General features: G+C 53.3%; 1 protein-coding gene across 1 annotated transcript; it reads right to left on the reverse strand.

Annotated features, from left to right (window-relative positions):
• Positions 1-233: 233 nt before the first annotated feature.
• LOC144611385 (uncharacterized) lies at positions 234-17,885 on the reverse strand. Its single transcript, XM_078430456.1, has 5 exons — positions 17,828-17,885; positions 9,877-10,125; positions 8,399-8,803; positions 5,663-6,871; positions 234-274 (listed from the first exon to the last, which is right to left on the reverse strand). The coding sequence occupies exons 1-5, from the start codon at positions 17,883-17,885 to the stop codon at positions 234-236; spliced, it is 1,962 nt and encodes a 653-aa protein (XP_078286582.1).
• Positions 17,886-19,057: the final 1,172 nt, after the last annotated feature.

A 19,057-nucleotide genomic window follows, 5' to 3' on the forward strand; every position in this document is an offset into this window, starting at 1 on the left:
CAGGGTCCCTCTGAAAGTCTACGAGGACCACAGAACGGCTCACAGAACATTGCTTTATTGCATTTGACACACAGATTGAAGAACCACACTGAGGGCGGGGAAGTGCGACGGACAGAACATGAAGCGAAGGATGAAGGCCTCTAGTCGGCACGGCGACTGATGGCTATTGTCCATTGCACACAGGAGCTGCAGAGACACAAGGCCCCACAGGCATCTCGGACGGACACCTCCCCTCAATTCTTGACGACCGACTGTTCACCCTTCGTCTCTTTACCTGAAAAAGGAAGGAAAACCAGTGTTAATCATAATCACAATCATAATCATAGTAGGAAAAAAATATGCTGGTGTAGTGGCCTGGCGGAGGCCAGAGAAAAGGCAAGACGCCAGGCAGTGTTTAGTAAGATTCTTTTATTAGGCTGTGAGCTCCTGCCCACAGCGTAGTTCTCCTAGGGATAAGATACGCCTTCCCTTGGTCTCGCTTTTAACCCCTTTCGCCTGTCCGTCACGTAACGAGGGGGCTGACCCAAGGAGTGGCCTGATCCGCCACACTGGTTTAAATCTCGCTCTGCCTTGTAATCAGGGAGAGAGAAGCCAAAGGCACTGATTTAAAAACAACAAAATAAGAACAGGCCTTTGTCTGTGGTAGTTTACTCCATAACTTGTAGGATAGAACTGCAGATGCTGGTTTAAATCGAAGGCAGTCGCAAAGTGCTGGAGTAACTCAGCGTGCAAGGAAACTAACTGCAGATGCTGGTACAAATCGAAGGTAGACACAAAATGCTGGAGTAACTCAGCGGGTCAGGCAGCGTCTAGGACAGAAGGAATGGGTGACGTTTCGGGGCGAAGGAATGGGTGACGTTTCGGGTCAAGACCCTTCTTCAGACTCATCAATGACACAAAATGCTGGAGTAACTCAGCAGGTCAGGCAGCATCTCGGGAGGAGAAGGAATGGGTGACGTTTCGGGTCAAGACCCTTCTTCAGACTGATCATAATCACAATCACAACCATACTTTATTAGCCGAGTGTGTTTTACAACATACGAGGAATGTCATTACTGCCGTACCGTCGTAATAATAAAAAGCAACAGGACACACACAAAATACATGTTAACATGAACGTCCCCCACAGTGACTCCTCCACATTCCTCACTGTGATGGAAGGCGAAAGAAAGTTCAATCTCTTCCCTCCTTCGTTCTCCCGCGGTCGGGGGCCTCGGGACTTCCGTTGACGGGACGATCTTGGCTCCCGTAGCCGGCGGTCGGGCCCTCCGCATCGGGGCGATCGAGCTCCCGCATCAGGGGGGGGGGGGATCTCAGCTCCCCCCGCGCCGGGCGATCTACCCCCCGGTGAACCCAGGCGATCAGGCGGTGAAGCGTCACGTTCACGGGTCGGTGAGACCCGGAGGCATCCTCAGCTCTACCCTCTCCCCCCTGCGCACAGGGCCTAATGGTGTTGTTCCGGGACATTCCGCTGTCAGAGGGAGGCCCAACGCAAATCGGAGGAACAGCGCCTCATATTTCTCCGCACCTGCAAGCCTACAAGCCCGCGCGCCTTTGGAGCGTGGGCGGAAAAACCGAAGATCCCGGAGAAAACAGCGGGCCCCGGGCCTGCAGTGCTCGGGCCTATAGTGTCCGGGCCTACAGTGTCCGGGCCTACAGCGTCTGGGCCTACAGCGTCCGGGCCTACAGTGTCAGGGCCTACAGCGTCCGGGCCTACAGTGTCCGAGCCTACAGCGTCGGGGCCTACAGCGTCCGGGCCTACAGCGTCTGGGCCTACAGTATCCGGGCCTACAGTGTCCGGGCCTACAGCGTCCGGGCCTACAGTGTCCGGGCCTACAGTGTCCGGGCCTACAGCGTCCGGGCCTACAGCGCTCCCCTAGCCTAATACGGGACAAGGGCGGTCCCGTACAGGACAAACAAATTTAGCCCAAATTATGGGATGTCCTGTCTAATACGGGACAGTTGGCCAGGCAGAGAGGCCCTGGTTCAATCTTAGCTGCTCCCCCTGTTGGTTTTGGCCCAGCCCGTGTTAGTGGTTTTGGGCAGCAAGTCAGGGTTGAGTGGGATTTATATATATTTTTACAGAAGTAAATGTAATCAACTATTGCAAGATTAATATATACAACACAAAACGATACCAAACCAACCCAACACCGTAATATAAAAATCACCCAATTATCTAAATAAGTATTCTTAAATGTCAAATACAACTCGATAACAATCCTTAATTTTCACCGAAAATAAATTTTCTTAACTAATATTCTTATATATTATTCTTATATACTTATAAGAATATATTAGTATATACTTATAATGCAAATAATTATTCCATTTGTTCTGATAATGATTATTATTCTTAAATACATAAGAATATTCTTATATGCTTGTAACTAAATGTACTATGGGCGCAGCGGTAGAGTTGCCGCCTTACAGCGAATGCAGCGCCGGAGACCCGGGTTTGATCCCGACTACGGGCGCCGTCTGTACGGAGTTTGCACGCTCTTCCCGTGACCTGCGTGGGTTTTCTCCGAGATCTTCGGTTTCCTCCCACACTCCAAAGACGTGCAGGTGTGCGTGTGAATCGGCTTGGTAAATGTAAAAATTGTCCCTAGTGTGTATGTGTGTGTGTGTGTTTATGTGTGTGTGTGTGTGTGTGTGTGTGTGTGTGTGTGTGTGTGTGTGTGTGTGTGTGTGTGTGTGTGTGTGTGTGTGTGTGTGTGTGTGTGTGTGTGTGTGTGTGTGTGTGTGTGTGTGTGTGTGTGTGTGTAGGATAGTGTTAGTGCGTGGAGATCGCTGGTCGGCGCGTACCCGGTGGGCCGAAAGGGCCTGTTTCCGCGCTGTATCTCTAAACTCTAAACGATGTCGTATTCCTTGTTGAGATCCCGTGGGCAGGGAGGGTTGGGTGGGCTTGGCAGAGTTGGTGGGGAGGCGGGGGGGGGGGGGCAGAGGTGAGGGGGGCCGGGCTATTAGTTGGCGCAGGGCGACCGACGGGAAAATCTAAATCTCCCCCCACCCTCTCCACTGCCTCGTAACGTGAACCCATGTCGGACGCGATCTCCTGTTCCACTCAGACTTCCCCATGAATTACTGAGAGCAGTGCAAGACCATCACGGAGCAACCTCATCCCTTATCGAACATATAAGATTATTTAGGGATTGGACACGTTAGAGGCAGGAAACATGTTCCCAATGTTGGGGGAGTCCAGAACCAGCGGCCACGGTTTAAGAATGTCGTATGTTGAAAGACTGGAGCGACTAGGCTGGAATTTAGAAGGATGAGAGGGGATCTTATCGAAACATATAAGATTATTAAGGGGTTGGACACGTTAGAGGCAGGAAACATGTTCCCAATGTTGGGGGAGTCCAGAACCAGGGGCCACAGTTTAAGAATAAGGGGTAGGCCATTTAGAACGGAGACGAGGAAAAACCTTTTCAGTCAGAGAGTTGTAAATCTGTGGAATTCTCTGCCTCAGAAGGCAGTGGAGGCCAATTCCCTGGATGCATTCAAGAGAGAGCTAGATAGAGCTCTTAAGGATAGCGGAGTCAGGGGGTATGGGGAGAAGGCAGGAACGGGGTACTGATTGAGAATGATCAGCCATGATCACATTGAATGGCGGTGCTGGCTCGAAGGGTTGAATGGCCTCCATCCTGCACCTATTGTCTATTGTCTATAACCTTTCCCAATCTTGCCGAACACGTCACGGTGTTAACCTATGAAGGAATGAGCTCAGTTCTCCGACCAGTCTGACTGTCCTCCTAGTTTAGATTTTATCTTTGCACGCCTCGTTATCGCGAGGGGTCGCCAACTGTCCCGTATTAGCCGGGACATCCCGTATTTCGGGCGAAATTAGTTTGTCCCGTCCGTCACGGGACCGCCCTAGTCCCGTGTTTAGTAGTGGTTGCCAACTTCCTCGCTCCAAAATAAGGGACAGAGGGTGACGTCACCTTGTCTCACATTTGGGAGCGGGGAAGTTGTCAACTCTAGTTGTCACCTTCCCCAGCTAACAATGTTCTGCTCTGCCTTTGTCTTGATCCCATCCCCCTTGATGTCTCCTTCTCACACCTTCTCCTTCCTTATCTCTGTGCCTCCCTCTCCCCCCGACTCTCAGTCCGAAGAAGGGTCTCGACCTGTTCCTGGTCTCCAGAGATGCTGCCCGTCCCGCTGAGTTAACTCGAGCTTACTGTATCTTATCTTCGATATGGATCACGTGCAGGGGGGGAGATTAGTTTAACGTGGCAGAGACATTGTGGGCCGAAGGGCCTGTTTCTGTGCTGTACCATCTGAGTGCAGGTTAGTTTCGTTTAGAGATACAGCACGGAAACAGGCCCTTCGGCCCACTGAGTCCGTGCCGACCAGCGATCACCACGTGCACTAGCACTACCCTACACACACGAGGGACCATTTGCCCTTTTCAGAAGGAAGCTGAATCAGGCCCTTTGGCCCATCGAGTCCGTGCAAACCCTATGAGCTGGCATAGGCATAAAGGGGGCAGAATGGCCTGCTTTTCCATGCCTTCAGTTTTTTAGGCTTATAGCGCGGAAACAGGCCCTTCGGCCCACCGGGTCCGCGACGACCAGCGATCCCTGCACATTAACACAGTTTAAGAATAAGGGGTAGGCCATTTAGAACGGAGTTGAGGAAAAACTTTTTCAGTCAGAGAGTTGTGAATCTGTGGAATTCCCTGCCTCAGAAGGCAGTGGAGGCCAATTCTCTGAATGCATTCAAGAGAGAGCTAGATAGAGCTCTTAAGGATAGCGGAGTCAGGGGGTATGGGGAGAGAGTACTGATTGAGAATGATCAGCCATGATCACATTGAATGGCGGTGCTGGCTCGAAGGGCCGAATGGCCTCCTCCTGCACCTATTGTCTATTGTCTATTGTCTATTAACACTATCCTACACACACTAAGGACAATTTACATTTATACAGAAGCCAATTAACCTACAAACTTGCACGTCTTTGGAATGTGGGAGGAAACCGGAGCACCCGGAGAAAACCCACGCAGGTCACGGGGTGAACGTACAAACTCCGTACAGACGGCGCCCGTAGTCAGGATCAAACCCGGGTCTCTGGCGCTGTGAGGCAGCAACTCTACCGCTGCACCACCCAGGGACTGTTTCCATGATGAATTCAGTGTTCGGTGTGTGATGGGGTCAGGCAGCTGTTGTGTTTCTGAGTCCACAAAGTGTTGAGTCCATAGAGTTAAGACCGTAGTGTCATAGAGCACGGAAACAGGCCCTTCGGCTCTACTTGCCCATGCTGACCAAGTTGCCCCATCCATACCTGTCCCACCTGCCCGCATATCCCTCTAAACCCATCCTCTCCGTGAATGCACAGAGTCCTTTGTCCAGAGTAGGGGAATCAACAACCAGAGGACAGAGCTTTAAGGTGAGTGGAGAAAGATTTAATGGGAACTTGAAGGGCAACTTTTCCACACGGAGGGTGGTGGGTGTATGGAACGAGCTGCCAGAGGAGGTAGTTGAGGCTGCTGCTAGAACAATATTTAAAAGATATTTGGAACATGGGTAGGAAAGGTTTAAAGGGATATGGGTCAAACGCAGGCATTGGCCAAAGGGCCTGTTTCTGTGCTGTACGGCTCCTGTATTGCTTTACATTTGTCCAATTATAAAATCAATGTAAAAAAATAGAAAATAGTACTATACCTGAATTACTACTGCCGCTGGATCCACTGGAGTCACTGGAGTCACTGGAATCACTGGAGTCACTGGAGTCACTGGATCCACTAGAGTCACTAGAGTCATTTGATTCACTGCTTTCACTCGAATCACCAGAATCACTTGAATCTTTGCTATCACTGGAATCACTGCTGTCATCAGAACCACTGGAGTCACTGGAACTACTGGAGTCACTAGAATCACTGGAGTCACTAGAACCACTGGAATCTTTGCTGTCACTGGAGTCACTGGAACTACTGGAGTCTTTGCTGTCACTGGAGTCACTGGAACTACTGGAGTCTTTGCTGTCACTGGAGTCACTGGAACTACTGGAGTCTTTGCTGTCACTGGAGTCACTGGAACTACTGGAGTCTTTGCTGTCACTGGAGTCACTGGAACTACTGGAGTCTTTGCTGTCACTGGAGTCACTAGAATCACTGCTGTCACTAGAGTCACTGGAATTGCTGCTATCACTAGAGTCACTACTGTCACTAGAGTCTCCTGAATCACTGGAGTCACTGCTATCACTGGAATCACTGCTGTCACTAGAGTCTCCTGAATCACTGGAGTCACTGGAGTCACTGCTATCACTGGAATCACCACTGTCACCCGAGTCTCCTGAATCACTGGAGTCACTGCTATCACTGGAGTCACTGGAGTCACTGCTATCACTGGAGTCACTGGAGTCACTCGAATCACTGCTATCACTGGAGTCACTGCTATCACTGGAGTCACTGCTATCACTGGAGTCTCCTGAATCACTGGAGTCGCTGGAGTCATCAGAGTCGCTGCTATCACTGGAGTCACTGCTATCACTGGAGTCTCCTGAATCACTGGAGTCACTGGAGTCATCAGAGTCACTGCTGTCACTGGAGTCGCTGGATCCGCTGGAGTTACTGGAATCACTGGAGTCACTGGAATCGCTGCTGTCACTGGAATCACTAGAATCATTTGAACTGCTGGAGTCACTGCTGTCGCTGGAGTCACTGCTGTCGCTGGAATCGCTGGAGTCACTGGAATCACTGGAGTCACTGCTTTCACTGGAGTCGCTGGAATCGCTGGAGTCACTGGAATCACTGGAGTCACTGCTTTCACTTGAGTCGCTGGAATCACTAGAACCACTGGAGTCACTGGAATCACTGGAGTCACTGGAATCACTGGAATCACTGGAGACACTGGAATCTACCTGTGCAGCTCCTGGAATATTAAAGAACACAATTCAGATTTGGTTTGTGGACCATGAGACGCTCAGCGAGTATAGATCTGGTGTGAAACAGCTCTGTGCCGATGGAACGCACGTCGACAGTGTGTGAGCTTCCAAACGGCAGCCCGGAGCTGGGTCCCCGGCTACTGTACGGGGGGATCACTGGTCGGCACGGAAACGGCGGGACAAAGGGCCGGTTTCCCCGCTGGATCTCTAAACTAAACTATCTTCATCTTTGTCAGAGAATCCCTCATGTTAAGAACCTTTCCTGAATGTCTTCCTGAGTATTCAATATATATGTGTGTGTGTGTGTGTGTGTGTGTGTGTGTGTGTGTATGTGTGTGTACATCTATATATATATGTTTGTGTGTGTGTGTGTGTGTGTGTGTGTGCGTGCGTGCGTGTGTGTGCGTGTGTGTGCGTGTGTGTGTGTGTGCGTGTGTGTGCGTGTGTGTGTGTGTGCGTGTGTGTGCGTGTGTGTGCGTGTGTGTGTGTGTGTGTGTGTGTGTGTGTGTGTGTGCGTGTGTGTGCGTGTGTGTGCGTGTGCGTGCGTGTGCGTGTGTGCGTGTGTGTGCGTGTGTGTGCGTGTGTGTGCGTGTGTGTGTGTGTGTGTGTGTGTGTGTGTGTGTGTGTGTGTGTGTGTGTGTGTGTGTGTGTGCGTGTGTGTGTGTGTGTGCGTGTGTGTGTGTGTGTGCGTGTGCGTGTGTGTGTGTGTGTGCTGAGAAGGGGTAGGAATAAATAAGTGTATACTTCCTCCTGCTCCTTTTCGAACATGTAAGATTTAATTTGTGATCATGAGATTTTTTTCGTTGAGTCGTGTATCGGTTTATCGTTCATTTCATTTTATTGTTGTTTTGTTTTGTTTTTAACTTTTTGTTTGTTTTACATATTCGAAATTAGTCCATTTAGTTCATAACTTCTAGGGGCAGAATGAGGCCATTCTGCCTCTCGAGGGCGGCACGGTGGCGCAGCGGTAGAGTTGCTGCCTCACAGCGCCAGGGACCCTGGTTCGATCCTGACTACGGGCGCTGCCTGCACGGAGTTTGCACGTTCTCCCCGTGACCTGCGTGGGTTTTCTCCGTGTGCTTCGGTTTCCTCCCACGCTCCAAAGACGTGCGGGTTTGTAGGTTAATTGGCTTGGTAAAATTGTGAATTGTTCTTAGTGTGTGTGTGTAGGGGGTCGCTGGTCGGCGTGGACTCGATGGGCCGAAGGACCTCTTTCGGCGCTCTATCTCTAAACTAAAGTCTACTCCGCCATTCAATCACGACTGATCTCTCTTTCCCTCTCAACCCCATCGTCCTGCCTTCTCCCCGTGATTTTTTTACGGCAGAGATAGATAGATCCTTGATTAGTGCGGGTGTCAGGGGTTATGGGGAGAAGGCAGGAGAATGGGGATGGGAGGGAGAGATAGATCGGCCGTGATTGAATGGCGGAGTAGACTTGATGGGCCGAATGGCCTTATTCTACTCTTAGAACATGTGAACACGAAGACCGGAGCAAAGGGATCAAAATCACGTACCTCCATTCCCGTCGCCATTCCCTTCGCCATTCCCGTCGCCATTCCCGTCGCCATTCCCGGCTCCATAGCCGTCTCCATTGTCGATCCCGTTTCCGTGCCCATTCCCATCTCCGTTGTCCGGTCCGATCCCATTGTCTTGCCCATTGCCATTGCCATTCCAGTCTCCGTTCCCATTCCCATTCCCATTGTCGTTCCCGTTCCCGTTGCCGTTGCCGTTGTCGTTCCCGTTGTCGTTCCCGTTGCCGTTGCCGTTCCAGTCTCCGTTCCCGTGGCCGGTCTCAACGGCGTTCCCATTCCCGTTCCCGTTCCCGTTGCGGTCTCCTGCGCCGCGCCCGTTCCCGTTAGCCTCTGAAATAGAAGAGCGCGTGGCGTTGAGACGGGAGCCGCCATCGCGGTCCCCGTGGGCTGGGGGAAAGGCACGGAGTGTCGGAGAAACCCGGCGGGCCCAGGAAAACATAGACCAAAAAAACAGGTGCAGGAAGAGGCCATTCTGCCCTTCGATCCAGCACCGCCATTCAATATGATCATGGCTGATCATCCACAATCAGTACCCCGTTCCTGCTTTTTCCCTATATCCTTTGATTCCGTTAGCCCGAAGAGCTAAATCTAACTCCCTCTTGAAAACATCCAGTGAATTGGCCTCCACTGCCTTCTGTGGCAGAGAATTCCACAACTCTCTGGGTGAAAAAGTTTTTCCTCATCTTAGTCCTAAATGGCTGACCCTTTATTCTTAAAGTGTGACCCCTGGTTCTGGACTCCCTCCAACATCAGGAACATTTTTCCTGCATCTAGCCTGTCCAATCCTTTGAAAATTTTACATGTTTTTATAAGATCCCCTCTCATCCTTTTAAATTCCAGTGAATACAAAGCCCAGTTGACCCGTTCTTTCATCTCCAGAGAACATGGAGAAATTTCAAGATGGCGCCCCAGGCTTCCTCATTGGGGTCTGGTCTAATGGAGGGGGCTGAGAATTGGCTTCTTCCAGCGATCGGTGCTTTAAAGAGTTAAGATTTATTCTGAGAGGATGGAGAACGCAAAGAAACAGGGACGTAACACCAAGGCTCTCCAGAGGCACTAGTCAGGCCGCCTTTGGAACAGTGCGAGCAGTTTTGGGCCCCGCATCTGAGGAAGGGTGGGCTGGCGCTGGAGAGGGTCTGGAGGAGGTCCTACGCGAACGATCCCAGGGATTTCAGTCCGAGAGTTGTGAATCTGTGGAATTCTCCGCCTCAGAAGGCAGTGGAGGCCAATTCTCTGAATGCATTCAAGAGAGAGCTAGATAGAGCTGTGAAGGATAGCGGAGTCAGAGGGTATGGGGAGAAGGCAGGAACGGGGTACTGATTGAGAATGATCAGCCGTGATCGCATTGAATGGCGGTGCTGGCTCGAAGGGCCGAGTGGCCTCCTCCTGCACAAAAAAAATAAAACCATCGTCCTCTGGCTGAAGACGGCGATGCGCCAGGGGAGAATGCGGGCACTCACCGTCACTGTGACTGTCGGCACTGTCCGCACTGTCGGCACTGTCGGTGTCCCCACTGTCACTGCTGGCATCACCGTACCCGTTTCCGTAGCCGTTGCCGTAGCCGTTGCCGTAGCCGTTGCCGCGGCCGTTGCCGTAGCCGTATCTGTCGCCGTAGCCGTGCCCGTTGCTGTCGCCGCTGTCACTGCCGTGCCCGTTCCATTCACCGCTGTCGCTGCCCGCACTGCGCCGCGCCAGGGCGTGCCCGATGTCTGCAATCACACGGGGGAGAGCGTGGGTTAGACGGGGAGCGGGGCAACATCAGGGCACGCGCCAAAGATACTAGAGGAGCAAGATGGACCACTCGACCCTAAAAACCGAAGCGCGTCACGGCGGCCATTTTAGTAGGCAGAAACTTGCAGAAACATTAAATAAGAAAAATAACAAAAATCTGTGAATTGATAGATGAGATATATTCTGCATTTTAATGGTATCATCACACATACTGTTCCCCCACAACACTGATTACACTGCGAGAGGCGGGGTTTGCTTACTAAAATGGCGGACGTTCCGTTCCTTTGCGTACTACACTTCAGTAGAGGCGATTTAAACAGAGTGGTCTATCTTGCTCCTCTAGTATCTTTGGTACGTGCGGTGGCGCAACGGGTAGAGCTGCCGCCTCACAGCGCCAGGGACCCGGGTTCGATCCTGACCAGGGGGTGCTTGTCTGTACAAAGTTTATACCGAAGGTAGACACAAAACGCTGGAGTAACTCAGCGGGTCAGGCAGCATCTCAGGAGAGAAGGAATGGGTGACGAGAGAAGGAATCGGGGTCTCGACCCGAAACGTCACCCATTCCTTCTCTCCCGAGATGCTGCCTGACCCGCTGAGTTACTCCAGCATTTTGTGTCTACCTTCGATTTAAACCAGCATCTGCAGTTTTTCTCCTACAGAGTTTGTACGTTCTCCCCTTGACCTGCGCGAGTTTTCTCCGGTTTACTCCCAGCAATCCCTGCGCACCGACACTATTCTACACACACACACACACACACACACACACACACACACACACACACACACACACACACACACACACACACACACACACACACACACACACACACACACACACGGGACAATTAAAAAAAGTTTTACCGAAGACAATTAACCAACAAACCTGCGAGTTTTTGGAGTGTGGGAGGAAACCGGAGCACCCGGAGAAAACCCTCGGGATCACGGGGAGAGCGTGCAAACTTCATACAGACAGCACCCTTAGTCAGGATTGAACCCGAGTCCTTGGCGCTGTGAGGCAGCAACTCTACCGCTGCGCCACCTAACTGTCTGTACGGAGTTTGCACGCCCCCCTTGTGGCCGTGCGGGTTTTCTCCGGGCGCACTGGTTTCCTCCCACATCCCAAAGACGTGCGGGTTTGTAAGTTACTTGGCCCTCTGTAAAATTCCCCCTGGTGTGCAGGGAGTGGGTGGGAAAGTGGGATAACATAGAACTGGTGTACGGATGATCAAAGGTTGGCATGGACCCGGTGGGCCGAAGGGCCTGTTTCCGCACTGTATCTCTAAAGTCTAACGTCTAAAGTAAAGATGGCCTTGTAATTATGTTCGGCACAGACATTGTGGGCTGAATGGTCTGTTTTTGTGCTGTACTGTTCTATGCTCTATGTTTAAGGCTATGGTGTGTCCACCTCAGGGTTGCCAACTTCCTCACTCCCAAATAAGGGACAAAGGGTGACATCACCGCCCCGCGTCCCACGTGACCTCACCCAGCCAGCGGTCACGTGCTCCCGCTCCACCAATGGCAGCCGGCTGTGCCGGGAAGCGGGTTACTAAGAAACCTCCGTTAGGCAGCGCCCGGGCCTCCGGGCCTACACTGTCCGGCACTACAGCGGCCCCTAGGCTACACTGTCCGGGCCTACAGTGTCCGGGCCTACAGTGTCCGGATCTACAGTATCCGGGCCTACAGTGTCCTGGCCTACAGTGTCCGGTCTTACAGTGTCCGGGCCTACAGTGTCCGGGCCTACAGTGTCCGGGCCTACAGTGTCCGGATCTACAGTATCCGGGCCTACAGTGTCCTGGCCTACAGTGTCCGGTCTTACAGTGTCCGGGCCTACAGTGACCGGGCCTACAGTGCCCGGGCCTACAGTGTCCGGTCTTACAGTGTCCGGGCCTACAGTGACCGGGCCTACAGTGTCCGGACCTACAGTGTCCTGGCCTACAGTGTCCGGTCTTACAGTGTCCTGGCCTACAGTGACCGGGCCTACAGTGACCGGGCCTACAGTGCCCGGGCCTACAGTGTCCGGTCTTACAGTGTCCTGGCCTACAGTGACCGGGCCTACAGTGACCGGGCCTACAGTATCCGGGCCTACAGTGTCCTGGCCTACAGTGTCCGGTCTTACAGTGTCCGGGCCTACAGTGACCGGGCCTACAGTGTCCGGGCCTACAGTGACCGGGCATACAGTGACTGGGCCTACAGTGTCTGGGCCTACAGTGTCCGGGGCTACAGTGTCCTGGCCTACAGTGTCTGGGCCTATAGTGTCTGGGGCTACAGTGTCCGGGCCTACAGTGTCCGGGCCAACAGTGTCCTGGCCTACAGTGTCCAGGCCTACAGTGAACGGGGCTACAGTGTCCTGGCCTACAGTGTCCGGGCCTATAGTGTCTGGGGCTACAGTGTCCGGGCCTACAGTGTCCGGGCCAACAGTGTCCTGGCCTACAGTGTCCAGGCCTACAGTGAACGGGGCTACAGTGTCCTGGCCTACAGTGTTCGGGCCTATAGTGTCTGGGGCTACAGTGTCCGGGCCTACAGTGTCCGGTCCAACAGTGTCCTGGCCTACAGTGTCCAGGCCTACAGTGAACGGGGCTACAGTGTCTGGGCCTACAGCGCCATCCGGGCCTAATATGGGACAAGGGCGGTCCCATACGGGACAAACTAATTTAGCCCAAAATACGGGATGTCCCGGCTAATACGGGACAGTTGGCAACCCTCGTCCACCCTCTCCTTGGACTGATCGATCTCGGTGAACTGAGTGGGATTCGCTACGTCACGTCTTGAGGTTTTCTCCCTTGCAAGAGCATCGTGGGAAGGTTCAGGCCGGCCCTGATGGGAAGCAGATGTTTACACTCTGGTTTCCTTTTCAGACCTGTTGAACAAACGTCTCCCGTTTGCATCTGTCTGGGGCCGCAGTGCAGCGCGAGGAAACTCTGGTCTCCATCACACGAGGAACGGAGGATTAAGGTGAGAGGAGTCAGATTACAACGACGAGGTTTCGAGGCAGGGGGTAGACAGGCGATAACAAGTCGAGGCCTCAAGGGGTGCACCCCTCAAGTGGGACAACAGAATCGCCAAGTTCTCCCCGTGACCACGCGAGCTTTCTCCGGGCGCTCCGGTTCCCTCCAACACTCCAAAGACACGCAGGTTTGTAGATTAATTGTAAAGTGTCTCAAACACGTGCTGATGTGTGGGGATCACTGGTCGGCCCGGACCCGATGGGCCGAAGGGCCTAAATTTAAAAGAGAGTTAGATAGAGCTCTAGGGGCTAGCGGAATCAGGGGATATGGGGAGAAGGCAGGCACGGGTTACTGATTGTGGATGATCAGCCATGATCACAATGAATGGCAGTGCGTACAGGCTCGAAGGGCCAAACGGCCTCCTCCTGCACGTATTTTCCATGATTCTACGTTTCTATGGGTTTTGTTCGCGCTGTATCTCGAAAACTAGAACCAAGACTAAAGGCAGCATTATCTGAGCACAGAAGACCAGTGTGGGGAGGGGATTAAACGTCGGTGGGGGGGGGAGGAGTTTTTAGAAGGCTACAGAGAGCCGGGGGGAGGGAGGTGCCAAGGATAAAGCACAAATCGCCTCGACTGTCCAGCAACTGTTTGCTAGGGAAGTCTAGTAAAGATGTGGGGGTGAGCTTGGAAACTTTCTAAAACTCTCAACAGTCTGAGCAAATAACTCGAGCTAATTACTGAACAAACAGTGACTCACGGAGTGGACCGGTCCACCTTCGGCCCACTCTGTTGGCTCAACAAACGAAGACCAATTTACAAGCTTCCGCCTCATCAATGAAGAGTTGTCATTCGGTGTCCAGACCAGCCAAAGGGGGCAGCAATGTCCACTTCCAGTCCAGGGTCTCAGCACACAAGACTCAGGAGGCCAGGAAACCAGACTCCCTCCCTCCCTCCCTCCCTCCACCCCCCACCCTAGTCCCCATTCATTCCTCCGAACATCCATTTCATATCATATCATATCATATATATACAGCCGGAAACAGGCCTTTTCGGCCCACCAAGTCCGTGCCGCCCAGCGATCCCCGCACATTAACACTATCCTACACCCACTAGGGACAATTTTTACATTTACCCAGCCAATTAACCTACATACCTGTACGTCTTTGGGGTGTGGGAGGAAACCGAAGATCTCGGAGTAAACCCGCGCAGGTCACGGGGAGAACGTACAAACTCCTTACAGTGCAGCACCCGTAGTCAGGATCGAACCTGAGTCTCCGGCGCTGCATTCGCTGTAAAGCAGCAACTCTACCGCTGCGCCACCGTGCTGGAGGGAACTGCAGACACCGAGGGCAGACACAAAATGGCGGGGTAACTCAGCGGGCCAGGCTGAGTCCCGTATTAGGCCCGGGTGGCGCTGTAGGCCCGGACACTGTAGGCCCAGACTTCTGTAGAGCAGGGACGGGTGACGTTCCGGGTCGAGACCCTTCTTCGGGCCGAGAGTCAGGGGAGTGAGAGAGACACACAGAGATAAGGAAGTGTAAGGTGAGAAAACAAGACATCAAAGGGGACGAGGGTCAAAGAAAACGTAGAATAGATCATTGCTAGCCAGGAGAAGCAGCAAGGAAGCAAACAGAGATAAAATGTAATCAGGGGGGACAGTCAGACTGGTCGGAGAACTAAGAAGGGGGAATCCCTTGGTGAATCTGTGGAATTGTTTGCCACAGAAGGCCGTGGAGGCCAAGTCAGTGGATATATTTAAGGCAGAGATAGATAGGTTCTTGATTAGTACAGGTGTCAGGGGTTATGGGGAGAAGGCAGGAGAACGGGGTTAGGAGGGAGAGAGAGATCAGCCATGATTGAATGTCGGAGTAGACTTGAGGGGCCGAATGGCCTAATTCTGCTCCTATCACTTATGACCTGATGAACTCGCCTGATCCCCTCTCTCAAATCCCGTCCATTCCTCTTCTCCCAGTTTCTATCCACCACCCTATCTCTGTGCCTCGGCACGGTGGCGCAGCAGGTCGAGCTGCTGCCTCACAGCGCCAGAGACCTCCGTTCGATCCTGCAGCGCAGGAAGGAACCGCAGGCGCTGGTTTACGCCGGAGACAGGCGCAAAAATGCCGGAGTAACTCAGCGGGGCAGGCAGCATCTCCGGAGAGAAGGACTGGGTGACGTTTCGGGTCGAGAGTAGAGTTCCCGGTTGGCAGACAGGAAGCAAAGAGCAGGAATTTAGAGGGATGTGGGCCACACGCAGGCAGGTGGGACTAGTGCTTGGTCTGCATTAATAAAACTGATCTCCCGGTGGCTGAGCACTTCAACTCCCCCTCCCACTCCCAGTCTGACCTTTCTGTCATGGGCCTCCTCCAGTGCCATAGTGAGGCCCACCGGAAATTGGAGGAACAGCACCTCATATTTCGCCTGGGCAGTTTGCAGCCCAGCGGTATGAACATTGACTTCTCCAACTTTAGATAGTTCCTCTGACCCTCTCTTCCCCTCCTCCTTCCCAAATCTCCCTCTATCTTCCTGTCTCCACCTATATCCTTCCTTTGTCCCGCCCCCCTGACATCAGTCTGAAGACGGGTCTCAACCCGAAACGTCACCCATTCCTTCTCTCCTGAGATGCTGCCTGACCTGCTGAGTTACTCCAGCATTTTGTGAATAAAAACCTTCGATTTGTACCAGCATCTGCAGTTATCATCTTATACTAGTGCAGATGGGGTTAATTGGTCGACATGGGCAAGACGGGCCGAAGGGCCTGTTTCCGCGCTGTGTGACTCTGTGAGTCCGAATTCAAACAGTGTGTGGTTTTAAACGCAGCCAACGTCAGTGCATGCCGCGCCACTTGGGACGGGCGCGTTTGCACGAATGCATGGCTGCAGACACGGTTAACGCCTTGTTCTTAAGACCCGCCAAGTTCCCGTCACCCCCTTTCCCCCCTCCCCCTCTCCCCCCCCCCAACCCCCCCGACACTGGCCTGCAGTGTTGAGGGGGCCGGTGAACAAAATAAATCAGACCGCACCTGGAGTACTGTGTGCAGTTTTAGTCTCCAAATGTGAGGAAGGATATTCTTGCTATTGAGGGCGTGCAGCGTAGGTTCACTAGGTTAATTCCCGGAATGGCGGGACTGTCATATGTTGAAAGACTGGAGCGACTAGGCTTGTATACACTGGAATTTAGAAGGATGAGAGGAGATCTTATCGAAACGTATAAGATTATTAAGGGGTTGGACATGCTAGAGGCAGGAAACATGTTCCCAATGTTAGGAGAGTCCAGAACAAGGGGCCACAGTTTAAGAATAAGGGGTAGGCCAGTTAGAACGGAGATGAGGAAAAACTTTTTCAGTCAGAGAGTTGTGAATCTGTGGAATTCTCTGCCTCAGAAGGCAGTGGAGGCCAATTCTCTGAATGCATTCAAGAGAGAGCTGGATAGAGCTCTTAAGGATAGCGGAGTCAGGGGGTATGGGGAGAAGGCAGGAACGGGGTACTGATTGAGAATGATCAGCCATGATCACATTGAATGGCGGTGCTGGCTCGAAAGGCCGAATGGCCTCCTCCTGCACCTATTGTCTATTGTCTAGAACCAAACCCACCACCATTACACAAGTCAAACAAATGTACTGAATAAACTATTGTACAACCATCTTACGCTCCTTGTCAAGGATGCATTTCACCCCCCGTGGTGCCCAGCGGTCCCGGGAACCCCCCAGGGCGCCCGTGGACAGCGCGCGGTCCCTCTCTAACCCCTCCCGGGTGCGGACGGACGTAACCCCCGGGAAAGGGGCGGGCAGCCGGCTCGCCTCTTCCGCCTGGCGCCGTGACTCGCGGATGGGCAGCTTGGCCGGGCCCAGGAGCTAAACCCAACCGGGACATCCTCAGCCCCGGCGAGCCTGGGAACCGACCGCGAGAGGAACGGGTCGCAAACAGGGGGCTCCTGGGTGCAGTGCCCCCCCCCACCCTCCCACCCCACCCCAGGCCCCCGGTGGAGCCCTGTGTAGAGGGACCCCCACTGGGGAGGCCCCTCGCGACCGGAAGGCAATGCCACTTAGTGTCCGGATGGCGGAAGTGCAGGGTGTGGAGGAGGGGCCCGAGCAGGAGATGAAGGGGGTCGAGCAAGGGAATGATTTTGGCCCCTGGATCTGCCCGGTACCTCCGGCTGAGCAGGGGTTTGCTCAGCTCAGCCACGGGTACTCCACGTGCCCTAGCCTCCCCGGCACGGCGAGACGGGGACCGGTCGCTCTCACGGCCTATGCCGGAGGAGTGGGGCCACGGTCGACGATGGCAACCAAGGTCCAGGCTCTCAGCAGGTCCCGGTAGAAGCCGGGCACCTGGTGAACAGATGGCACCATCCCTTGTTTAGTTTAGTTTAGTTTCGTTTAGTTTAGAGATACAGCGCGGAAACAGGCCCTTTCGGCCCACCGCGCCTGCGCCGACCGGCGTTCCCCGCACACACTAACACCGCCCCACACACACGAGGGACAATTTTTACATTTATACCAAGCCGATTAACCTACAAACCCGCACGTCTTTGGAGTGCGGGAGGAATCCCGAAGATCTCGGAGAAAACCCACGCGGGTCACGGGGGAGAACGTACAAACTCCGTACAGGCAGCGCCCGTGGTCGGGATGGGACCCGGGTCTCCGGCGCTGCAAGCGCTGTAAGGCGGCAACTCTACCGCCGCGCCACCGTGTCGATGGCACACTGGGCCAGAGGGTACTTCAGGAGCAGATACTCACGTCTACAGTGGCCAGCAGTCAGTAGACCCAAGAGTGCGAGGAAGAGCAAAACCTTCATGGTCTTCTTCCGTCTGTCAGTCTTTCTCTATCTCTATCTCTATCTCTATCTCTATCTCTATCTCTATCTCTATCTCTATCTCTCTCTCTCTCTATCTCTCTCTCTCTCTATCTCTCTCGCTCTCTCTCTCTCTCTCTCTCTGTCTCTCTCTCTCTCTCTCTCTCCCTCTCTCCGAATCCTTTGGTCAACAAGTGCTGGACAGCGCTGGTAAGTCTGAAGGTACAGGAGTTAGTGCCGTCCTTTTATACTCTGCCTGGTCACAGATGCCCATTGAGGCCGGCCTGGTCGAGTGGTTGCTGTGGCTGACCGTCCCAGGAGGCGGAAGCTCTGTGGTTGCCCACACCACCAGTAATTCCAGAAAGCCCCACATGCTCATTACTGCCTCGGGAAGGCTGCCAGCATCCAGCGAGCGGCAACGAGAAGATCCAGGAGCAAGGCTGACAGACCCAGCAATTACCGTCCCTGCATCATTGTGGGGCTTACGGCAGCCGCCATTGTTCCAACCTCAGACTTCATCCCTCATTGTTTATTTAGTTTCCTTGAGTTTCGCTTCGGAAAGGAACTGCAGATGTTGGTTTACACCGAAGACAGTCACAAAATGCTGGAGTAACTCAAAGTGCTGAGAGTCCAGCTGAGTTACTACAACATTTTGTGCCTGTCTTTAGTTCAATTTAGTTCAGTTCAGTTTAGCTTAGTTTAGTCTAACTTAGTTTAGTTTAGAACAGTTCAGTTTAATTTAGTTTAGTTTAACTTCCCTAGTAGGCCTCTGGGCCTACACTGTTCTCACCTACAGTGTCCGGGCTGACAGTGTCCGGGCCTATAGTGTCCGGGCCTATAGTGTCCGGGCCTACAGTGTCCGGGCCTACAGTGTCCGGGCCTACAGCGTCCCCCGGGCCTACAGTGTTCGGGCCTACAGTGTCCGGGCCTACACTGTCCGGGCCTCAGTGTCGGGCCTACAGTGTCCGGGCCTACAGTGTTCGGGCCTACAGTGTTCGGGCCTACAGTGTCCGGGCCTACACTGTCCGGGCCTCAGTGTCGGGCCTACAGTGTCCAGGCCTACAGCCCCCCCCCCCCCCCCCCGGACCTAATACAGCGCATCCTTAACTAGATATGGGGACCAAAGCGTTGTATAAGAAATTGGTGGTGCCACATTCAGAGTATCGTGTTGAGTT

The sequence above is a fragment of the Rhinoraja longicauda genome, chromosome 40 (genome assembly GCF_053455715.1).
Source record: "Rhinoraja longicauda isolate Sanriku21f chromosome 40, sRhiLon1.1, whole genome shotgun sequence".
Classification (NCBI taxonomy): domain Eukaryota; kingdom Metazoa; phylum Chordata; class Chondrichthyes; order Rajiformes; family Arhynchobatidae; genus Rhinoraja; species Rhinoraja longicauda.